General features: G+C 40.5%; 2 protein-coding genes across 4 annotated transcripts in view; one reads left to right on the forward strand and one right to left on the reverse strand.

Moving 5' to 3' along the window:
* Nucleotides 1–1,023: 1,023 nt before the first annotated feature.
* Nucleotides 1,024–12,784, reverse strand: si:dkey-262k9.2 (uncharacterized). 2 transcript variants are annotated; one of them, XM_059338750.1, is made up of 8 exons: nt 12,691–12,784; nt 6,666–6,726; nt 6,195–6,230; nt 4,817–4,855; nt 2,855–2,911; nt 2,626–2,694; nt 2,368–2,410; nt 1,024–1,246 (listed from the first exon to the last, which is right to left on the reverse strand). In XM_059338750.1, the coding sequence occupies exons 2-8, from the start codon at nt 6,715–6,717 to the stop codon at nt 1,201–1,203; spliced, it is 342 nt and encodes a 113-aa protein (XP_059194733.1). In that variant the 5' UTR covers nt 6,718–6,726; nt 12,691–12,784; the 3' UTR covers nt 1,024–1,200. The 2 variants fall into 2 exon arrangements, with proteins under 2 accessions (XP_059194733.1, XP_059194732.1); XM_059338749.1 differs by lacking the exon at nt 12,691–12,784 and adding an exon at nt 11,214–11,240.
* The window catches only part of LOC131975911 (IgGFc-binding protein-like), a 35,026-nt gene continuing 27,640 nt past the window's right edge, over nt 11,754–19,139 (forward strand). For both annotated transcript variants that reach the window (XM_059338733.1, XM_059338734.1), the window contains exons 1-6: nt 11,754–11,949; nt 13,139–14,278; nt 14,366–14,700; nt 14,783–15,374; nt 17,070–17,665; nt 18,168–18,720. In XM_059338733.1, coding sequence (XP_059194716.1) covers nt 11,907–11,949; nt 13,139–14,278; nt 14,366–14,700; nt 14,783–15,374; nt 17,070–17,665; nt 18,168–18,720 — 3,259 coding nt within the window. In that variant the 5' untranslated portion in view covers nt 11,754–11,906. The remainder of the gene's footprint in view (nt 11,950–13,138; nt 14,279–14,365; nt 14,701–14,782; nt 15,375–17,069; nt 17,666–18,167; nt 18,721–19,139) is intronic.

Below are 19,139 nucleotides of genomic sequence, written 5' to 3' on the forward strand. Positions count from 1 at the left end.
ATTCTGCTTTGACAAATCCAGTGTTTAACCCCGTGTAGCCATTCCCAGTGTTGCTTACTCCATTAGAACTGTCCTCATGAAGCCACGAATGAAATAGTGTCATGTGGAACAGGAGCGTGTCCCATTGCCCTTTGACCTTTGCTTCTCTCTACTGGAGCAACGAAGGCAACCAGTGCCTTGGGAAAGCTTTCTTTCACAGGGCATGATTGATTTCCATTTAAATGAAAACAGAGAAGCCATCATGGTGCCTATGAATGAAACAAAGGCATTGTTGGTATTTTCCCAATCATCCCCAACACTTTATTTGATTCGTGAGATTTTATCCCTCCCTCCCTGCCGCCTAGCTTCTTTCCGCCAGTCTGAGACATTAATCTAACTCTCTACAGCATTCACAGAGCTACTATATTTACAATCTGCGGGACTAAAGTGAAAGCCTTTCAAAACGAAACAGAGAGGGTGAAAAGAAAACATCATCATTCATGGCGGTCGATTAATTTGCTGGCTTGCGAGGAGATGTTCACACCGGCTACTCGCACTTGTTTCTTTTCTACTGGAGGTTGAGAAGAGGGGGAACAGGTTTTTATCTTCCTATTGCACTGCCTCCTGTCATTCCTAATGGGCCAGGAACAGAAGGTGTCAGACAAGTGAATAGGAGAATGAAGTGAGCACTGGGCTGGCGTAGTGTGGATTAGCATGGTTTGTCTCACTCATCGACCATTTCACAGACAGGTCCGTTCCACACGCACCAAATCAAACGCAAATACAGTTTCACTGCATAGCTGGTGGGAATAATTTCTTGTTTCAGGTAGTAAAAGAAGGGTGGGAGCTCTGGCTGTGCTAAATTATCCCTTTTAACAAAAGAGGCTTTAAGCCATTTTCACTGGCTTTGATTTGGATTCCTCAAATAGAATCCAATTAGAAGGTTTGAACGTGTTCCAAATGTCCCTGGCTAAATTGCGTGTGTGTAGAGTATAAACGGCTGGGACAAAGACAAAAGTACAGTTTAAAAAAAAAAAAAAAAAAAAAAAAAGACACACACACATTGCATATGCATTGGTAGGATTTTGTGAAAGAGTGAGCAGTTGTGGTGATAAGCAGGCTGCTGTGCAAAGAAGTCGAACTGTCCTGAGTCAAAGAGGAGCAGATGACACACTGCTCCTCTCTGGTCTGTTTGTTAGAGGACTGCTACTCCACCAGGAACTAGACGGCCCCTTTCTGGTCCTGCTCCGTCGGCACAGAGTAGATCCTGAAGAGAGAGAGAGGGAGGGAGGGAGGACAGGCCACAGGAAGGGAATAAAGGGAAAGAGAGGGGGAGACAGGGCAAAAGCAAAAGTATGTCATCTTCAAGATATTTTTAGCTTCTTTCTCAGTTTGTTAGCAGAAAGACATAAGAAACATCCCCGTGTGTCGGAATTCAGGAAATGACACGTCTGCCTCATGCTGCAGGGCTCTGACAGGTGCACGGTGACTGCACCACCTCAAAAACGCAGCTCATCCCCAGGTGGGACTTATATACCTGGCAAGGCACTGTTGATCCAACAAGCCAGAGGTTGCTGTGTGATTAAGCCTCTTTTCAGCAGAGCGATCAGTCAGCACCAAACACTGCCAGAGCTGACTGCAGCCCCGGGAGGCAGCCAGTAATCCTGCAGAGGAATTTAACCCTTGCAGATTGTCTTGGGTGTCTGCTCCATAAATGGAAGTCCTCCTGCTGCTGCAGATCTCTGGGGACTAACTTGAACTTCAACAACCTCATTGACCCGACCTGCAGGTCATGTATCATGCACCCCAGAACAAAAGAAACTGATTACTCTGCAGAAAGCTAACTGTTAAATTAGGAAGGTGTGGAAGGGAGGCAAAAAGCAGAGAGTTGCTTTGTGTAACCTGTTTAGGCTGTTCTGCTGTCTTGAGGACTGTTGGCAGATTGTTGTCATGCAGCCAGGATCATGTTTACAGGATTGTTTGATTTCTTAGAAGAGAACTTAGGTCATGAGGTAAGCTTCTGGACAAGTTGTGTCCTGTCCTATGTGGTCATACAGACCCAGCGGCCCTGTCTTACAGCTATTGTTTGCTGGCTAACACGGGGCGGGTGGAGGTGGGGAGTGTTCAGGGGAGGGCCGCAGGCTGTCACACTAATTACTGTACAAGTCCAGACGGGCTCAGATGGGTGGATGCTGGTTTTATTTTGCCACCCAAATGTTTTTCCAGGTTTTGATGCTGACGAGTTGCATGAAATAGGGTTCATTGGCAAGGCAGCAGAAATGACTGTTACCCACCAGACTGGTTCTGTCACCTGCAGGCTGACTTAGCGTAAAGTGGAACATGCATCTCTCAAATATCAACTCTGAAAGTGAAGAAATTTGACCTTACCCTTGCTGCCGCTTGTGCATGTGGCGTCTTACTAACATTATGACTGCAAGAAAGAAAAATTGAAAAAGGTCACGGATATACAAGAGAAAAGTTCATATTTGCTGAAGTATTAACAGCTTTACAAGGCACACAGGGACTGCAGAGATTCCGGCCAAGTACCCGAGGGCTTTATAGCCGTGCATATGTCAAATGTGAGAATGAAACGGCACTGTTTCATATATCACTAGATTATCTCTCAGCAAAACACACAATACTTACCGACTACTGCAGCAACTGAGAGAGTGAGTGCAGCCACAGCTACGACGATGACAATCAGAGTGAACTGATCTGAAAGAGGAAAAACAGAAAGTTTAAGTGTATTAAATTAACAGGAAACAAAGGTAGGTTGATATCAGCAGGTGTTTTTGAATCATTCTTAGTTATGTATTATTATGTAACATTTTAATACAGTTACATATTGATCATTTTAATTAAATGTATCACTTACCTGGTGTTTCTTTTACACCTGTAGTTTTATCTGCTGCTGAGCCGACCTCTGAAGCCACTAGAGAGGAAAAGAACAGGAAACATGAGTTCTGCTGTTTGTTCCCTACAAAACACGTTCTAGCTTTAGGGCTGTTTGAATATGGCAAAATTGTAATCACAATTATTTGGGCAATTTTTTTAAGATCATTGTTTAACATGATTATTCATCGACTTTGGAAACATCGAGCATTTATTCAAATTAAAAGAAAACCAGTCTTTCCAACTGTGTTTTTAACCCTTTATCAGGCGAAGAACTATATTTGGTAACTTCAGGTAATATTTTGGGAAAAAAGTTGCAGATTTACTTGATTAAAGTGGCAAATCTACAAGGAAAAAAGTTGCAGATTTAAGAGATTTAAAGTGGGAAAAAAGCAACTTTTTTCTCCCAGGTTCACCACTTTAAATCTCATAAATCTACAAATGTTTTCCTCTAGGGTTGACATTTGCAGGTATTTCAATAAGTGCCCTATTAAGGATTAAAGTGGCAAATCTGGGAGAAAAAAGTTGCTTTTTTCCCACTTTTTTCTCGTAAATCTGTGACTTTTTTCACATAGATTTGCCACTTTAAATCTCTTAAATGTGCAACTTTTTTTCTAGTAAATTTGCAACTTTTTTCTCAAAATATTACCTGAAGTTACCAAATATAGTTCTTTGCCTGATAAAGGGTTAATAAATTAGAATAAATAAGATGTTCTGCAATGCCAAGTAACCAAGTAAAAAAAAACAAACATAAACATAAATTCAAGATTTTGGTAAACTAAATTCAGCATATTTCAGTCAGAAACTCACACACAAAAAATTAGAGCATTATTGTCATGTATTGTTCAAGTAATCATCCACCCTCATTTTAATCATTTTATCCACCAAAAGCTATGTGGATGTAAGAATCTGTGCATGAGCTCAAGGCTTCAGAGGAATCGCAGCTCTTTGCAGAAAGCTGCTTCCCTGAGAGCAGAGCCGGTTCTAAACAGATCTGTAATTCTATCAAATGTCCATCAAGGCGAAGATGAGGAGTGACAGAGAGAGGCGTGGGGAGAGAATGAGAATGCCAATGTTGATTAGCTGACCAGCAGGATGGCGAAGATGTCGACGTGTTCATTGGCCTTTGGGCCGAAACCACAGGACCCCTCCAGGGAGCTAATGATTCCACTCAGGGCTTAATGGTTGGGAGGAGGGAGAGCCAATGGGGGCACCAGATCCACACATTTCACCGTACTACAGCACCCTATACACAATCTGACTTACTGACAATAATTACTGAGGCCATAACCTTCACATACTCTCCTCAGGACCTGTTTCCCATTACAGTGTTTGAGGGAACCTGGTCTCACAGGAATCCGTGAAATAGCCACGGATTTCGCTTAACTCAAAATCCGTGGAATAGCCACGGAATCACTAAAATTTCCGTGAAACTGACACGGATTTCGCTACAATGCAAGTTAATGACATCATATCCCGTGGCTATTTCATGGATATTTGTTCCTATTGGTTTGTTCCAAGTCACGTGACTTTCAAGGTCCCGGCGGTCAGAACAAAAAACATGGCGGACAGTTTTCTCATTTTTAGTGAAAAATCAATATTTTGACTTAGTTTCTGCATAAAAATGGATTTTGATCACATTTCTAGCGAGAAATATATGTTTTATTTTCTAAATATTCACTCAGTGAATGTACATAATCACTTTGTATGTTGGAATAGCCACGGGATATGACTGTCATTAACTTGCATTATAGCGAAATCCGTGTCAGTTTCACGGAAATTTGAGCGATTCCGTGGCTATTCCACGGATTTTGAGTTAAGCGAAATCCGTGGCTATTTCACGGATTTCTGTGAGACCATGTTGGTTTGAGGGCGTGGTGTAGCAGAAACTAGAAAAATCCTACTGGCCTCCATCTACTCTCGGGAACTGAGGTAATAAACTCACCTTTTCGCTGATATAAATCCTCATCGTCATCCTCCTGATCTGTGAATTAAGGAGAAATCAGATGTACAGACAGCACAGGATGCATGTTTCTCAGTGGGAATGCTTTCAAATAGTTATTTTACTGCACAATAGTCAGGATACAGACAACACCTTTAATCTTTTAGCAAAACTATTGATTGGGAGTTTTATGAAGTCAGTTTAGGACCAAAAGGTCTGAGCAAAAAAAAAAAAAAACAAGAAAAAAACTATAAACAAGAATCAATACTCTACACAGAAAGCCAAACCCTATTTCAACTGTAGGAAATAACAGCAGAAAACAAGAAACCACACCCATAAACAAGTGACCCAAACACAAAGTAAATAACAAAGCTGTAAACAAGGAAGGAAAATCATTGAGGCCCCAATCAGACAGAGCGTGTCTTATACACCTAACAAATGGAGAATCAAACACTGAGGAAAGGTGTTTTAGCTTTGAGCAGGAGCTCTACAGCCTGCTCAATTCAATTCAATTCAATTCAATTCAATTCAATTCAATTCAATTCAATTGGCTTTATTGGCATGATGTAACAATGTATATATTGCCAAAGCAAGCATCAGAAAAAAAGATAACAAGATAAGGAAAGCAATATTTACAATAAATTATTATAATTCTGTTATTCATTTTAAATGAAATGAAAAGAAAAACTAATAACAATAAAAGAAAGCAATATTTACAATCATTGAATTACAATCAACATAGAATTTATACAATCTAACTCTGTCAGTCAGTCCAGAAAATAAATTCAGTTTTGCCACGGGAAGCTGAAAGTTGCCATAGAGGTCAAGTGTTTGTGAGGCTGTGTGTCAAAATGCATGAACGCATGGATGCATGTGCTTATCTGGTCAGCTTTTGCAAATTTGCACCTGTTTTTTGTGGTGCAGCATGCTGCCATCATGCTGATCTGTTTGACATGAAATTCAAATAGTTCATGTCAACAAACACTTGACATCTGTTAATTACTTCATGGCCTAAAGGACTCACTAAGCCCAAGTCAAAACAAGCACAAAACACTGAAAGTGATGGCAGGAGAAAAAACATGTAGAAAGCAGCAGCATAAGGCCCTGAGAATGAAATATCAGTGTGATAATTCCTTTCAAAACAAATGAACCAAACATGTTGCTTGTTGTTGTGTATAGGTGTGATCTGCCAGTTGATTTAAATGCTTAATTTGAAGCCAATTATTCCATTCATGTCCCTAAATTGACTTCAAGCAAGAACCTGTTCCATTCACTGGGTAACTTGTTGGATAGCAGGATTAAATGTTTGCCCTGCTGATTGAAAAGCTTCATAAAATGCTCCTGTTTTGCTTTATTTTACAGATAAAAATGAATGACATACCTCCACCAGCTGACCCTTCAATCTCTTCTGAAACTGCTGCAAAAGAAGGTACAATAAGAATACATTCTTAATAGTTTTAAAAAAATAATAATATTCATCACAATCCAAGATAGTGGTACATTCAGACAACTGTGCAACACAAAAACTATTTTGGGCTACAGTAAGTTTTATTGTAGTGCAGTGAAGTCTAATTGTTATTTTCTAGTGTCTTCTATATCACAAAAGTACAGAATTGTAGAGGTTGTTGCTAATTTCACTGTGCATGTTTCTCTTTAATGTTATTCTTGTACCTTGCAACCCTTTGTTTCACTATGGCACCTTCTCTCTTAGGTGGTTGTATAATTCAAAAGTGGGTGCATACATTATCTCCACAGACAGAACGCATAGGTGAGGAAAACATGCCGGCGCGGGGATTCATAGCCCCTGATTAGATGTTTATCACCTGCAAGCGTCACAGAGATGAGAACATACCGGTAGCAGCTGGCAGCAGCAGCAGCAGACACAGGAACAGCAATCGCATCATCTTCAAATGCTGCGGGGGGGAAAAGAAACCAAGTTAAAAATATCTGCTATTAATATTCAGCCATTGATGTGCGTGGAAATCTTGGTGTTTTGGTTTAGAGATAGGGCGAGATGGAAAGCAGCGATGCTGTCTATTATTGGGCTCGTCTGGCACTTTGAGTTTCAGGATCACAAACTGCTAGTCAGTGGAAAACTACAGATTCCAAGCCAGCGAGTCCTTGTACAGTTTTAACTGGTTTAAAGTATGCAGATAGATAGTAATCTGAGGCTGGTGGTGGTGAGAGGGTCAGTGAGTGACAAGCTTATTTCCCATAGTGCTCAGCAGAAAACATGCTCCGAGGATTCTGTCACAGTCAGCTGTCAACAAGTGTCTATTCAACATTTTCCCTCCTGATGAAAAGCCCGGCTGCTACGCCAGGTGTTGAGCAACAAAAAGTCCAGTGACGTCCACTTGGAAAAACAGAAATGAATAAAGCTTTTTGTTTATTGCATCCTTCTGAGTAAAATATATTGATAATATATGGGAAACGTCGTCATCATCTCTGATTTTGGATATAATATTGTTAATGTTGTCTCCCCCTGGATTTTAAGGGCTAAAATGATTTTCTGAACTTACCAGACTGTTCTAGCTGCTGTCATTATCATTATATCTACATTTTTTTTTTTGGTCGTCTGTCTGTTTTCACCGTGTGGCTTTGTACTGGTGTATCGTTGTTGTGGTTATCCTTTATATTATTCTTTGTATGTTATTTGTGTGTACATTGTCTAAATTGTAAATATGTTCCTGAGTCTTTGTTGTCTAGAATTGTGTTTTAGTGTTTTGTTTTCATATTGTGGCTCCTAATAAGTAATCCACTGTTCTTTTCTTTGTTTCTTCGTTAAAAAAAAAAAAATAATAATAATAATAATAATAATATATACATTAGTGATGATTATTTATCAAAAATCATATTGTGTAGCATGTTGTGAAAGCACCAATCATCAACCTAAAAATTGAAAAAAAATTATATTCAGGTACTTGGTCAAAAATATTGTCATATTTGATTTCCTCCATATGATCCAGCTCTACTGCTAAGCAATATTCTTGGACAAAATCTAACTTATACTTTTTCTTTCCCAGTTAGCATTACAACACATATTTATCAGCTTAATCTCATCACAAAAAAACAAGTGACAGACTAACGTTGGCTGTGAGTTCTTTATTGTTTCATGGGGAGAAAATATCACAACTTCCTCATGGCACGGCGCCCAAAACAAATCCAACCTGCGCTCTGCATCACCACCACATCAATGTGAAGCACAGATGTTTTTGGACAGTTAAACAAAGCCCCAGCTGTACCCAACACAATATGAATGGTGATATTTTTAAAATAGGAAAACATGGGAATGACCTTTCTTCCAGTTCGGGTCCCGGATGGAGCCTCATTGCTCAGATTTAGACACTGAGGTTGGCATGGGATCAGGAACCAATAGTCATACAATGTTTGATATTAACAAACGTTATACTGTAGGTCCATTGTGTCCTCGTTTCCTTCATAGTTAATGACTATGTGGAAAGAACTGAAGTGACCTGCATTGTTAAGGTGGCGGCTCTGAGAGACAGCAGCTAACACCCACCCTACACCCCCACACAGCAGCTACCAGCTACAGCATCCTACTCATTACTACAATTTCAGGAAGTGGATTATGCTCACCGTATGGCGAGCGTGTTCTAATTACCATATTTGGTGAATGGAAGTGAAAAACAAAGAGGCATGTGCATTAAAACTGGAGACTAGTCAACATCAGTTCATTCTTTCCATACGCTTTTTGACAGTTTTATGACAGACCTGGGCATCAGGAGCCCGGCCATAAACTGTAATCGCATCTATAAACGCCGCCGTGGCGGTGGATGTCTAGAAACTTTCATGCGAGACAAATGTCCACCCTGTAGGGCAGCACAAGAGCGACTACAGCCCCAGCCACAACAAGATTATCTTCATGCTAAATTAGCAGAACAGCATTAAGAACTATTTTGGTTGACTATGTAGGAAAAAGATGTTAATCACACAGCTGAGGCTGATTGGAGAGGGAGTGTAGTGTGGGCTGTTCTGGCCTCTTCAATAGCTGCAGTAAATCTCCAAACGCAAACAACCTAAGAAGCTGCAAATAAAATCCCCTTCTGTATCCAATTTGCTTTTCAGAGTCGCTTTGGGTGAAATAATAAGCTGATCCAATTTGGAAATATTTATCAACCCAGTCCACTGCCTCTGTATCAAAATGGCTCCTGACGCCTGTATTATTTTTCAAATTGGGTAATATATTCTTGTACATTTGAATGCCGATTGAATTTGCTCTTTAATACCAGACCCAATTTGCAACATATAATAACCACTGGCTTGCTTATAAAGCAGACACGGCAGCAGACTGCTGGCTGGAGATGCAAAGATCATAGAAGGTAAATGTAGAAATCATAAAACTGGAGTGCAGTGCTGCAAAGAAAAGACATAGACTGATACACTGGACTGATGCTGGAGGGGAATTCATCTTGTTTCTGTTCCCGTCTCCAGCCAGATTAACCCTGAACCTGAACCTCATACCTGTCTGGCCAGACCGGCCCATACAACACCTAGATCTTGTTCACCAGGTTTAATTTTGAATGATGATCATTTTCCACTCCTACCAACCCACCCGTTGCAATCTACACCAACAAAATACACACCCAAACACAGGTTTACTACATGTACATAAACAGAGCGCCATGCAGAGAGACATACTATCTGTTTCTTATCTGCCTGCAGTGATAACAGCGCGCTGCTCAACACTGAGCATCGCTGACAAGACTCCGACATCAGCGATAACCATCACTAAAGATGGTAGAATTACTGCGGCCTCCAGAGTTCATAGGAAAGCAAGTGAAAGACTATGAGAGAAAGAAGACAGCAAAGAAAAACTTTGATTATAGTGAAGATGCGTCAACATTAAAACAGACTTGCTCTACAAAACAATAAGCCCTGCAACAACAACAACAACAACAACAAGAAGGGAAAAGAGTGAGTGAGAAAGGAGGGAAAAAGCAACCAGATCATTTGTTATTCATTGCCATTCAATTTTATAAAAGTGGTAGCTTACTCTGCTTCAGTGAAGAGAGAAAATATTCTTATTGAAATGTTTACTCAACTCTGCCATCTCTGCTGCAGCTGTTTATCTAAGTGAGGTTGATGCAAATTCATTTTTTTCTATAACATAACATACTCTGCTATGCCACTGGACCGCAAACAAAGTAACAAGGAAACTAATGGTAAAATAAAAATAAAGCAAAATGCACAATACCTCAGATGGTGCCATTGCAAAACAGAGAACAATCCACCACCGGCAAACAGTGAGTCTGACAACTAAGCAGTTGTTTCCAATACTGATGATTTGTGAGGGACTTTTTGAGCATCAGACCAATGAGACCAAGAGTACAATAACTTAGAGGATATGAGGCTGCTTCTGACAATGACGGCCGTCTTGACAACGACACACATCCTGTATTTGCCTCTCTCTCTCTCTCTCTCTCTCTCTCTCCCTCTAAACTTGGGAACAGGCACAAGAATAAACAGATATGATACTATGCTAACATCAAAAGAGTTGGTATTTTCTACCTCTACCGTGACGGAAACAGCAACAACCCCATTCAGAGCGTACGGTACTGTACTCTGGGCACGTACACCTCAGGTTTACTTTTATCAGATGGAGACAAAGCGGTTTTGTCTTTGTTTTGTGAACAACACTATCACTAGAACTATCCCAGTCACATTGGGGGGGGTGCAGTCTGAAATGCAGCCTCATCACTCCTCCAAGAAACAAGCAGCACAAAATGTGCACACAGAAAAAAAAAAAAACACTATGCAAAGAGGTTCAACAAATATTTGGTACCCCGCTTCACCTCTGACACTCCCTGGGCAAGCAGCTTGATTTACAACGTGCAGAGAGAACTTGCTATTTGTTTACAGACTAATAAATAAGGTCAAAAGGTTCACATGAACACATTGTGAATGGAGAACAATCTTATACACACACAGGAAGTGAGAGGAAGGGTGCTGCAGTGTGCCAGCTCAGTTTTCTTGAATTTACAACACCCTCACCTTCCTGGCTTCCTTAAGGAAGAAGTCTGCACATTTGAATGGTTGAAATCAAGTTTTTCGTCACACTGAGTCACTGTATCACCAGAGCTGCTGCTGTTGTTTAGCTGAAATGTCTCTCCATGAGTTGCACTTTGAGAATGACTCAAAAATGACTCACAATTACTTAATATGGAGGCAAAAGAAGAAGTTGAACAGCAGACTACATCCTGATGCTAATTAGCTTACAGAATTATGTACTGACAACATATAAAAAGACCAATAACCTACCATAACAAGAGAAAGACAGCTCTATTGCAAAATATAAGCTCCTGTTGTGGAGTTGCAGGTTTTAAAATTGTATCCTAATGTGACCTTTTCTCCTCTCTGCCCCAAAATGTGATGCACTCACCACAGCAGTCAGTCAGTCAGTGAGTCAGTCAGTCAGAGAGAAGAGATGAAGCAGCAGCAGAGCGACTCGTTAACAGGAAAAGCTGTCTGCTGCAGTCTGGGCCGAGTTCAGGGCAACTTCACTTTCACCTACAAGGGAATTCACAGCCACCTCATTTTAACGCTGAACTGCCCCTTCATGCTCACATCTCAGTCATATTTTCACTTCTGTGGAAAATACCTCGGTATGAGAAGCGCAGACACGTCAGACGCCTGAAAACTATGAGGTTAAAAAACTGCTGATGAATGATATAAATGTAAAGCAGAGACAAACAAGGTCACAATTTCCAGTAAATTTGATGTATGATTGGGGATTATTTGTATTTTAACATGGAGCAGAACATGCAAATTACATACCTAAGCATTGTGGTAATACACATTATGTATGCCGCCAAGTTATGGTAGTTAATGCAGATCACCTGGCAGTTGCAGCCTAATTAGATGACGTCAAAACGTCTTGATTGATAGGCGCAACAAGCCCAGGTGCGCTAATAGCCCAGCTCTGCCTTCCTGCCCTCGTTGGTGGTGGTGTGTTGCTTACTCATCACTAAGTTTGGAAGTTTGCTGTGTTCCCTGGCATGCAAATATCCTAAACTGTAACTGTATTACCTGTAGGGAAAACTGACTCAGATATAGTTTTTCCATTCCTGCAGTCATGCAGTTTTTGCTGCTGCTCCAGGTGTGCCTCTTGGGACTCGGTAAGTGCTAAAGGCTATTGTTTGTTGGTGTGACTAAACTAGAGTGTACGGCCATTTGCACACAGTACAACCTAACCAGTTCATCCAGCATGTTCTTCTCTTCAACTATATGGTGGTGTCTTTATGCAATAGCAGTTTTTAGAATTAAGGAATACATATTTCCTTGCTTACAGTATTGCCACATATAGCAAAATATTGAACCATAACAAATAAGTGTCATGATACACTATCACACTTACACATGTTTACCTTCAGCCCTTCTCTCAGTATTTACAGCAGGATTATACCTCTTTTACCTGCAACACATGTCCCAACAGTTCGGCTGTCTCCTCTGTGTTTGTGTAGTTTTGAGTGATGAGTGGGGTATGGCTGTCTCTTAGCCTTCGAAACAACAAAAGATACTAATCCGTTCACTGCTAAAGGGAATTATGGTTAGTAATTGGTGTCTTGAGAAATTCTCAGTTGTCTTTTCTCTGCAGTGGCATGTGATTAAAAACCATTGTATGTAAAAATAGATCACACAACACCAGTTCCCCCTTTTTGTTGCAATGTTTCTGCTAAAAGTTAAAAATATACAGTGTGATTATTTGCTTTAGTTTCATAGTTAATTTAGCTGCTACTTTCAATGACAACTCATACAGTGTAATCTTCTGCTAAAAGATAATCACTGGTAGAGAATACAGCAGTTTTATTCAAGTAACTTCATACTAATTTATAATAATTATTGAAAGGTGAACTTACATTTAAATGAGCTGTTGTTCAGAGTTGTTTCTTATACACTGCTGGTATGTTGTTGCTCCCACGCCAAGATCCTTGTTATCATGGAAACTGCCAGAGTGAGTGTGCACGTTAATACAGGTGTAACCAGTCGGGAAGTAGGAACTAAGTTCTTCATTGGCTGCTGAGTTTGTTGAAACCTGACACCACCAGTCTTATCTCATACAAAAGTAGACTTGCTGTGCATACGGGCCATACAGGCAAACTCACTCCGTGCTCTCAGTGAATAAATTCAAGTGTGTTTTCTGTACTAAAACCATCAACTGCAGTCAGTGTAGTCAATCTCTTGTCTGTAAATTGTGTTATTTCTCACTTTATATGCACATTTCCTGCAGTTGTGTTGTGGTTGCATATTGAAATGTTTTATATTAAATAAAAACATGAAACTCAATTTAATATTCTCCCTCTGCAGGCCTGTCCGTGGCCAGTCCTGGTAGGAGGTTTCTCATTATGTTTCCCCCTCATAATGACCCAGCAGCAAATGTTACACATCAAGTAACCGTCACAGCAACTAGTGTGTGGACCTCAGTCACTGTGACGGTTCTGGGAAGCAGCTTTGAGCAACACATCTTCCTCTCTGCTAGCCAGTCAAAGACAATTCACCTGCCAATATCTGTGGGGATTACAAGTGATCGCTCCTCTAATCTTCTCAGTGTGGTTTCTGTTTGGCCTGTTACAGTTCTGGCCTCATTCTGCACTCAGACTGGTTGTGACCACAGCCTCCTCCATGATGTGTCCTCTTGGGGGACCCACTACTATCCTATTAGCCCTCATTTCACTAACCAGACTGCTGTCAGCCAGATGGTGATCACCAGCTCAGACCAGGAGACTTCAGTGGACATCTTCCTCTCAGGGGAAGTGCTCTTTGAAGGCAACATGTATCCCAGAGGTAGCGTCTTAAAGTTGCATATGGGGGTGCTGCAGAGTGTTTACCTGCAGAGCAACTCCAGCCTCTCTGGCTCAGAGCTAAACTCTCAACAGGCTGTGAGCCTAGTGGTTGGTTTTACCTGTTCCAAACAAACACCTGAGGATTGCTTGTATGGATTTGCTGAGCTAAAGCCAGTCACACACTGGAGTTTTGATTACGTTATCCCTCCCTTGGTAAACACAGGAATGAGTTTACTGTTGGCCGTGTCTGCTGTCGACTCTGACCTGGACGTCACTGCGAGCACCTGGAGGAAGAACGAGTCTCTTGTTGGCGGCATAATGAAGGTCATCCCAATTGTGACCTCAGATAAAATCCACGTTTCTAGTGACAGCCCGTTTCAGCTTGTTTTCTTTGGACATGACGATACGCAGTGTCCTTCAACTCTAATAGTGCTGCCATCTGTTGATGATATCTGCCACACTGTCCCTATGTTTGATTCAGCTGATATGAGTGCACAAGATAACAGCACTTCCACAGGAGATTTAAACTCTGGTGTTAAATTCTCCCTGAAGCCCAACTTTACTCAGCTGCCTGATAATGCAGAGCCCAGTTCTCTTCATACAGATGTAGGATATTATCTGAGCACCTTCAACAGACTGCTGTATCCAGCAGTGTGTGAAAAACGTATGTATTGAGGCTGTTATTACTTTGCATTACTTGTTGACTGTTAATCTGCAACAATAACAAGTAGATGTGCCTTTTCTGTTTCAGCTGCAGCTTCTTGTGAAGATGTACACTGTGGTCACAAGCGGAAATGCTCTATGAAAGATGGAAAACCACGCTGTTCTTTGAAAACTAAAATATGCTCTGCATGGGGTGACTCTTATTACCGCACATTTGATGGAAGAGATTTTGTCCTACAGGGAAACTGTAACTACACTTTAGTTCAAACGACCTGTCTGGGTTTAAATGCTTCTGTTCCACTACAGATTAATATAGAGCGAGCATATTTGAACAGTGCCACTGTCTCCACCATCCACACAGTGCAGATAAGCATCCAGGGCTTTAATATCTCCATTGTTAAAGGAGACAAAAATCATGTTCGGGTGAGTGTACTGAACTTAAATTAAACATACTCTTTTTGTAGCTGTTCATTTACATTGTCTATCCTTACATTTAAACTCCTAGATTAACGGACAGAGAAGGAACCTGCCGCTCACCTTAGGAAATGGCTCCCTGAACTTTGATCCAACTGGCTCCAGTGTTGTCTTGCACACTGCTTTCGGATTGGCTGTGCAGTACGACTGGAAGCACCATCTCCAGGTTGAAGTTGGCCCAGAGTTATACGGAGTCCTATGTGGTTTGTGTGGAGCTGCTAATCACAGCTCCTTGGATGGCGTCATTGCCTCTAATGGAACCAATGAGACCCAGATTGTAGATGATACCCTCCAATGGGTGGTGGACGGGGACTCAGGATCCTGTATTGAAGACTGCGGTGCTGGAGTCTCATGTCCAGTTTGCATTAAAAGCCAAACCAAATCATCTCCTGGCATTAAAGGCGTCTCCCTCAGTACTGGGTGCACTCTGCTGCAGAGGAGCAATGGACCATTTGCAGATTGTCACTCGTATATTGATCCTGAGCCTTTTGTTCGTAGTTGTGTGAACAACCTGTGTGTCAATGAAGCTTCCTCTTCCATGTGCAACATCTTGACGGCCTATGCCAACATCTGCCAGAAGCTCTCAGCCAGAGTCCAGAACTGGAGAACCATCTCCAACTGCTGTGAGTTTATAGGATTTCTTTTTTAACCCTCTATGGCAGTAGTTCTCAACCTTTTTGAGTCGCGACCCCCAATTTAACATGCATGTTGTCTGTGACCCCCGCTCACTGAACAGAATCTCACATGGACAGTTCAGATCACCCAAAAAAGAAACAAAATGACCAAAAAAAGACACAAATTGACCACAAAATGACCAAAAAAGACACAAAATGACCAAAAAAGACACAAAATGACCAAAAAAGACACAAAATGACCCAAAAAAGACACAAAATGACCCAAAAGACACAAAATGACCCAAAAAAGACACAAAATGACTAAAAAAAGACACAAAATTACCAAAAAAAGACACAAAATGACCAAAAAAAGAAATAAAATGACAAAAGTCACAAATTGACCACAAAATGATCAAAAAGACACAAAATGACCCCAAAAAAAAGACATTAAGTGACCAAAAAGACTAAAACAGCTGCTCTATGGTACGGTGTTGCCCTCAGTCAACATTCCCATTTTTGGCCTTCCAAATTAGTACAATGCATGTTTTTGAGTGTTGTGATACTTTAATAAAGAGGGAAGACTATAGGGAACCACTAGCAATGCTTTAATTTGTCACATGACCTCCAGGAGGCCATATTGAAACCCTATTTTGCAGACTCTTTTTCAAAGGAAACAGCTTTGCCATTTTGTGTCACAAAAAAGTCACTCAAAACGTCATTTCCTGGCCCTTTTTTCCATCTGGAAAAATATATATTCCTACTGATAGGTGAGTAAACCTTCATTTTTGATAGTTGCATATACTTAGCATGTTCAATGGGTCATTGGTTCAATGGTACAATGTTGCCTACAGGCAACATCCAGACAAGAAACTGGTTAAAAAAGATCCTTTTATAATGTTTTTAAATTTGAAATGGTATGTATTGTACCCTGTTGAAGCTATTGAATCTTAAAATAAATTATGTTAAAATTAATTTAAAAACTTTCTTTTTCAGTTGTGCACTGTGATGATACAATGTTGCCTACGGACAACAAACCCCAAAAACTTCTGATTTTTTTTTTCTTCAGATAATGTTTATTTAGTCTAATTTAAGACAAAAAACACTCCAAACTTTTTTTTCCCTAACTGGCATAATAATGTGTACCATAGAGCAGTAGTTCTCAACCTTTTTGAGTCGCGACCCCCAATTTAACATGCATGTTGTCCGCGACCCCGCTCACTGAACACAATCTCACACGCACAGTTCAGATCACCCAAAAAAGAATCAAAATGACCAAAAAAAGTAAACAAATTACCAAAAAAGACACAAAATGACCAGAAAAGACACAAAATGACCAAAAAAGACACACAATGACCAAAAAAGACACAAAATGACCAAAAGAAGACACAAATTGACCACAAAATGATAAAAAAAAAGACACAAAATGACTATAAAAAGACACAATGACCAAGAAAGGAAACAAAATTACCAAAAAAAGACACAAAATTACCAAAAAAAGACATAAAATTACCAAAAAGACTAAAACACATGAACACTTAAACACAGTGGAGACAGAGCTGACTTCCAAAATGATTTGGAGACCCCCAGAAATCATCTTGCGACCCCAATTGGGGTCCCGACCCCAAGGTTGAGAATAGCTGCCATAGAGGGTTAATTGTAACATGGCTAGCATAAAATGCTAAAAATGTTTTGTTACTTTCACAGCAATGTCCTGTCCTGTGAACAGCCACTATGAGAGCTGTGGTTCTGCCTGCCCTGCTACCTGTGGTCACCCAGACGCCCATCGTAATTGCACCCTTCCCTGTGTGGAGTCATGCCAGTGCAACAAGGGGTATTTGCTGAGTGGTGGGAAGTGCGTACCACATAGCAAGTGTGGTTGTCTTCACCAAGGTTCCTACTACTTCCCCAAGGAGAACTTCTGGATGGACGAACTCTGCCAGGAGGAATGTGTCTGCCAGCCGAGCTCCAAAAAGGTGATGTGTGCTCGCTCTCCTTGTCAGGATGGGAAAGTGTGCAAGGTTCTGAATGGAGTCCTGGGCTGCCATGCTGATGGTCCTGGGCTGTGCATCGCCAAAGGAGATCCTCATTATACCACCTTTGATGGGAGCAACTTTGATGTTTATGGCAACTGTACTTACCTTCTCACCTCTCACTGTCCCACCTGGGGGTCCCTGCAAGACTTTACTGTAGAGGTCCAGAATCAGATGGTGGATGCTACAAATGTTTCCTTTCGGCATGTTAAAATCGTGGCTTCTGGTTATACCATTGAAATATCAAATGATTGGAGCAACAGAGTTAAGGTAGGTTTATTTATTTTCCACAGTACATCTAGACAACATGGGTGGGTTAAAGGAGCACAGAAGAGCCACAGACTTTAGTGGTTTTACCTGTTTATTTTTATTGGTTTTGTGTCTCTCCTTCATTATGCATCTTGGTTTTTTTTTTTTTGTATTTTGCCCCTTTAGTAATTTTGTGTCCATGCAGTAGTAATTTTTATAGTAATTTTGTGGCTCTTGTGGTCTTTTTGTGTCTCTTTTCTAGTAGTTTTGTGTCTTTGTGGTCATTTGTAGTTGCTGTCTCTTTGAAGATTTGTGTATTTTCTCTTGTGATATTTGTGTGCCCCTTTTTTTAGTAGCTTTGTGTCTCTATAGCCATATGTCTTATTTTTCTCTTTGTGGTCAGTACATGTGTCTTCAAGTGACATTTGCAAGTGTAGGCCAGGGGGTCCTGAGCCTAGTAGGCCTGCGTTGTAATCCACCCAATGCTTGACAAATTCATGTTTTTTTTTCCTTGTTGTTTCAGGTAAATGGTCTGCTACTGCGTCTTCCATCTGTATTGATCACAGGCGTAGGAAGAGTAAAAATCTACATGAACGGCCTCTCAAAGCGTATGGAGACAGATTTTGGCCTTGTTGTAGCGTGCAGCTCTGATGTCCTGACTGTTCAAATGCCAAGGGTCTTCTCTGGTAATCTCTGTGGACTGTGTGGGAACTTTAATGGAGATCCAGAAGATGATGTGAAGCCTGACGACCAAACTGATGTTTCTCAAAGCGTTAAATACTGGCAGACCAGCAGCGAGCAGGAATGCTTGGATGTGCCTATGAACACCTCAGGTTGCGATTCACAAGAAAAGGCTCTTTATGAGGGGAAAGATTTCTGTGGAAGGCTACTAGATACAGATGGAGTGTTCCAGAGCTGCCACAAAACCATCAGTCCAGAAGATTTCTACAATAACTGTGTTCATGATCTCTGTTATAGTAACCAGACTACACTGTGTCATATTCTGTCCAGCTATGTTGCTGTGTGTCAAGAAATGGGAGCTTTAATGGATGAATGGAGGACGTCCAGCTCTTGTCGTGAGTAACCATGGTGAAATCAAACTTTGGTAACACTTTACAATGACCATCATTTATAAATGGTAAACAGATAGTTTATTAATGTTTAATCATGATTTATAAACCGTATATAGACCAATTAGAATGGTAAATACATAATTTATTAATGTTTAACTGACTACATCATCCATAAATGACAAATAGATGGTATATTAATGTAAGTTTATAGTTACTTTACCATTAACAAACAATTAAATTATAATTAATAGTTTATTAGTAGTTTTAGTTGCACATTTTAACATTTTTACACCATATTAAGTATGTTAATGATTTTGAAATGATTCATAGAACTTTAAGAAATTGTTTTAAAACATTTAAAGATTAAATATGTTTAGCACTTGATGTAAATGGTTAATAATTGGTCTATAAACATTACTTAG

This window comes from Centropristis striata, chromosome 8 (assembly GCF_030273125.1).
Source record: "Centropristis striata isolate RG_2023a ecotype Rhode Island chromosome 8, C.striata_1.0, whole genome shotgun sequence".
Classification (NCBI taxonomy): domain Eukaryota; kingdom Metazoa; phylum Chordata; class Actinopteri; order Perciformes; family Serranidae; genus Centropristis; species Centropristis striata.

What these genes read in the sequence shown, in the direction of transcription:
- si:dkey-262k9.2 (XM_059338750.1), bottom strand. Translation starts at nt 6,717, where the DNA reads ATGATGCGATTGCTGTTCCTGTGTCTGCTGCTGCTGCTGCCAGCTGCT. An exon ending in GCTGCTGCCAGCTGCTACCG is followed by an intron (nt 6,231 to 6,665) that starts GTATGTTCTCAT and finishes CTTCTTTTGCAG; the next exon opens with CAGTTTCAGAAGAGATTGAA. An exon ending in CTCAGTTGCTGCAGTAGTCG is followed by an intron (nt 2,411 to 2,625) that starts GTAAGTATTGTG and finishes TCTTTCTTGCAG; the next exon opens with TCATAATGTTAGTAAGACGC.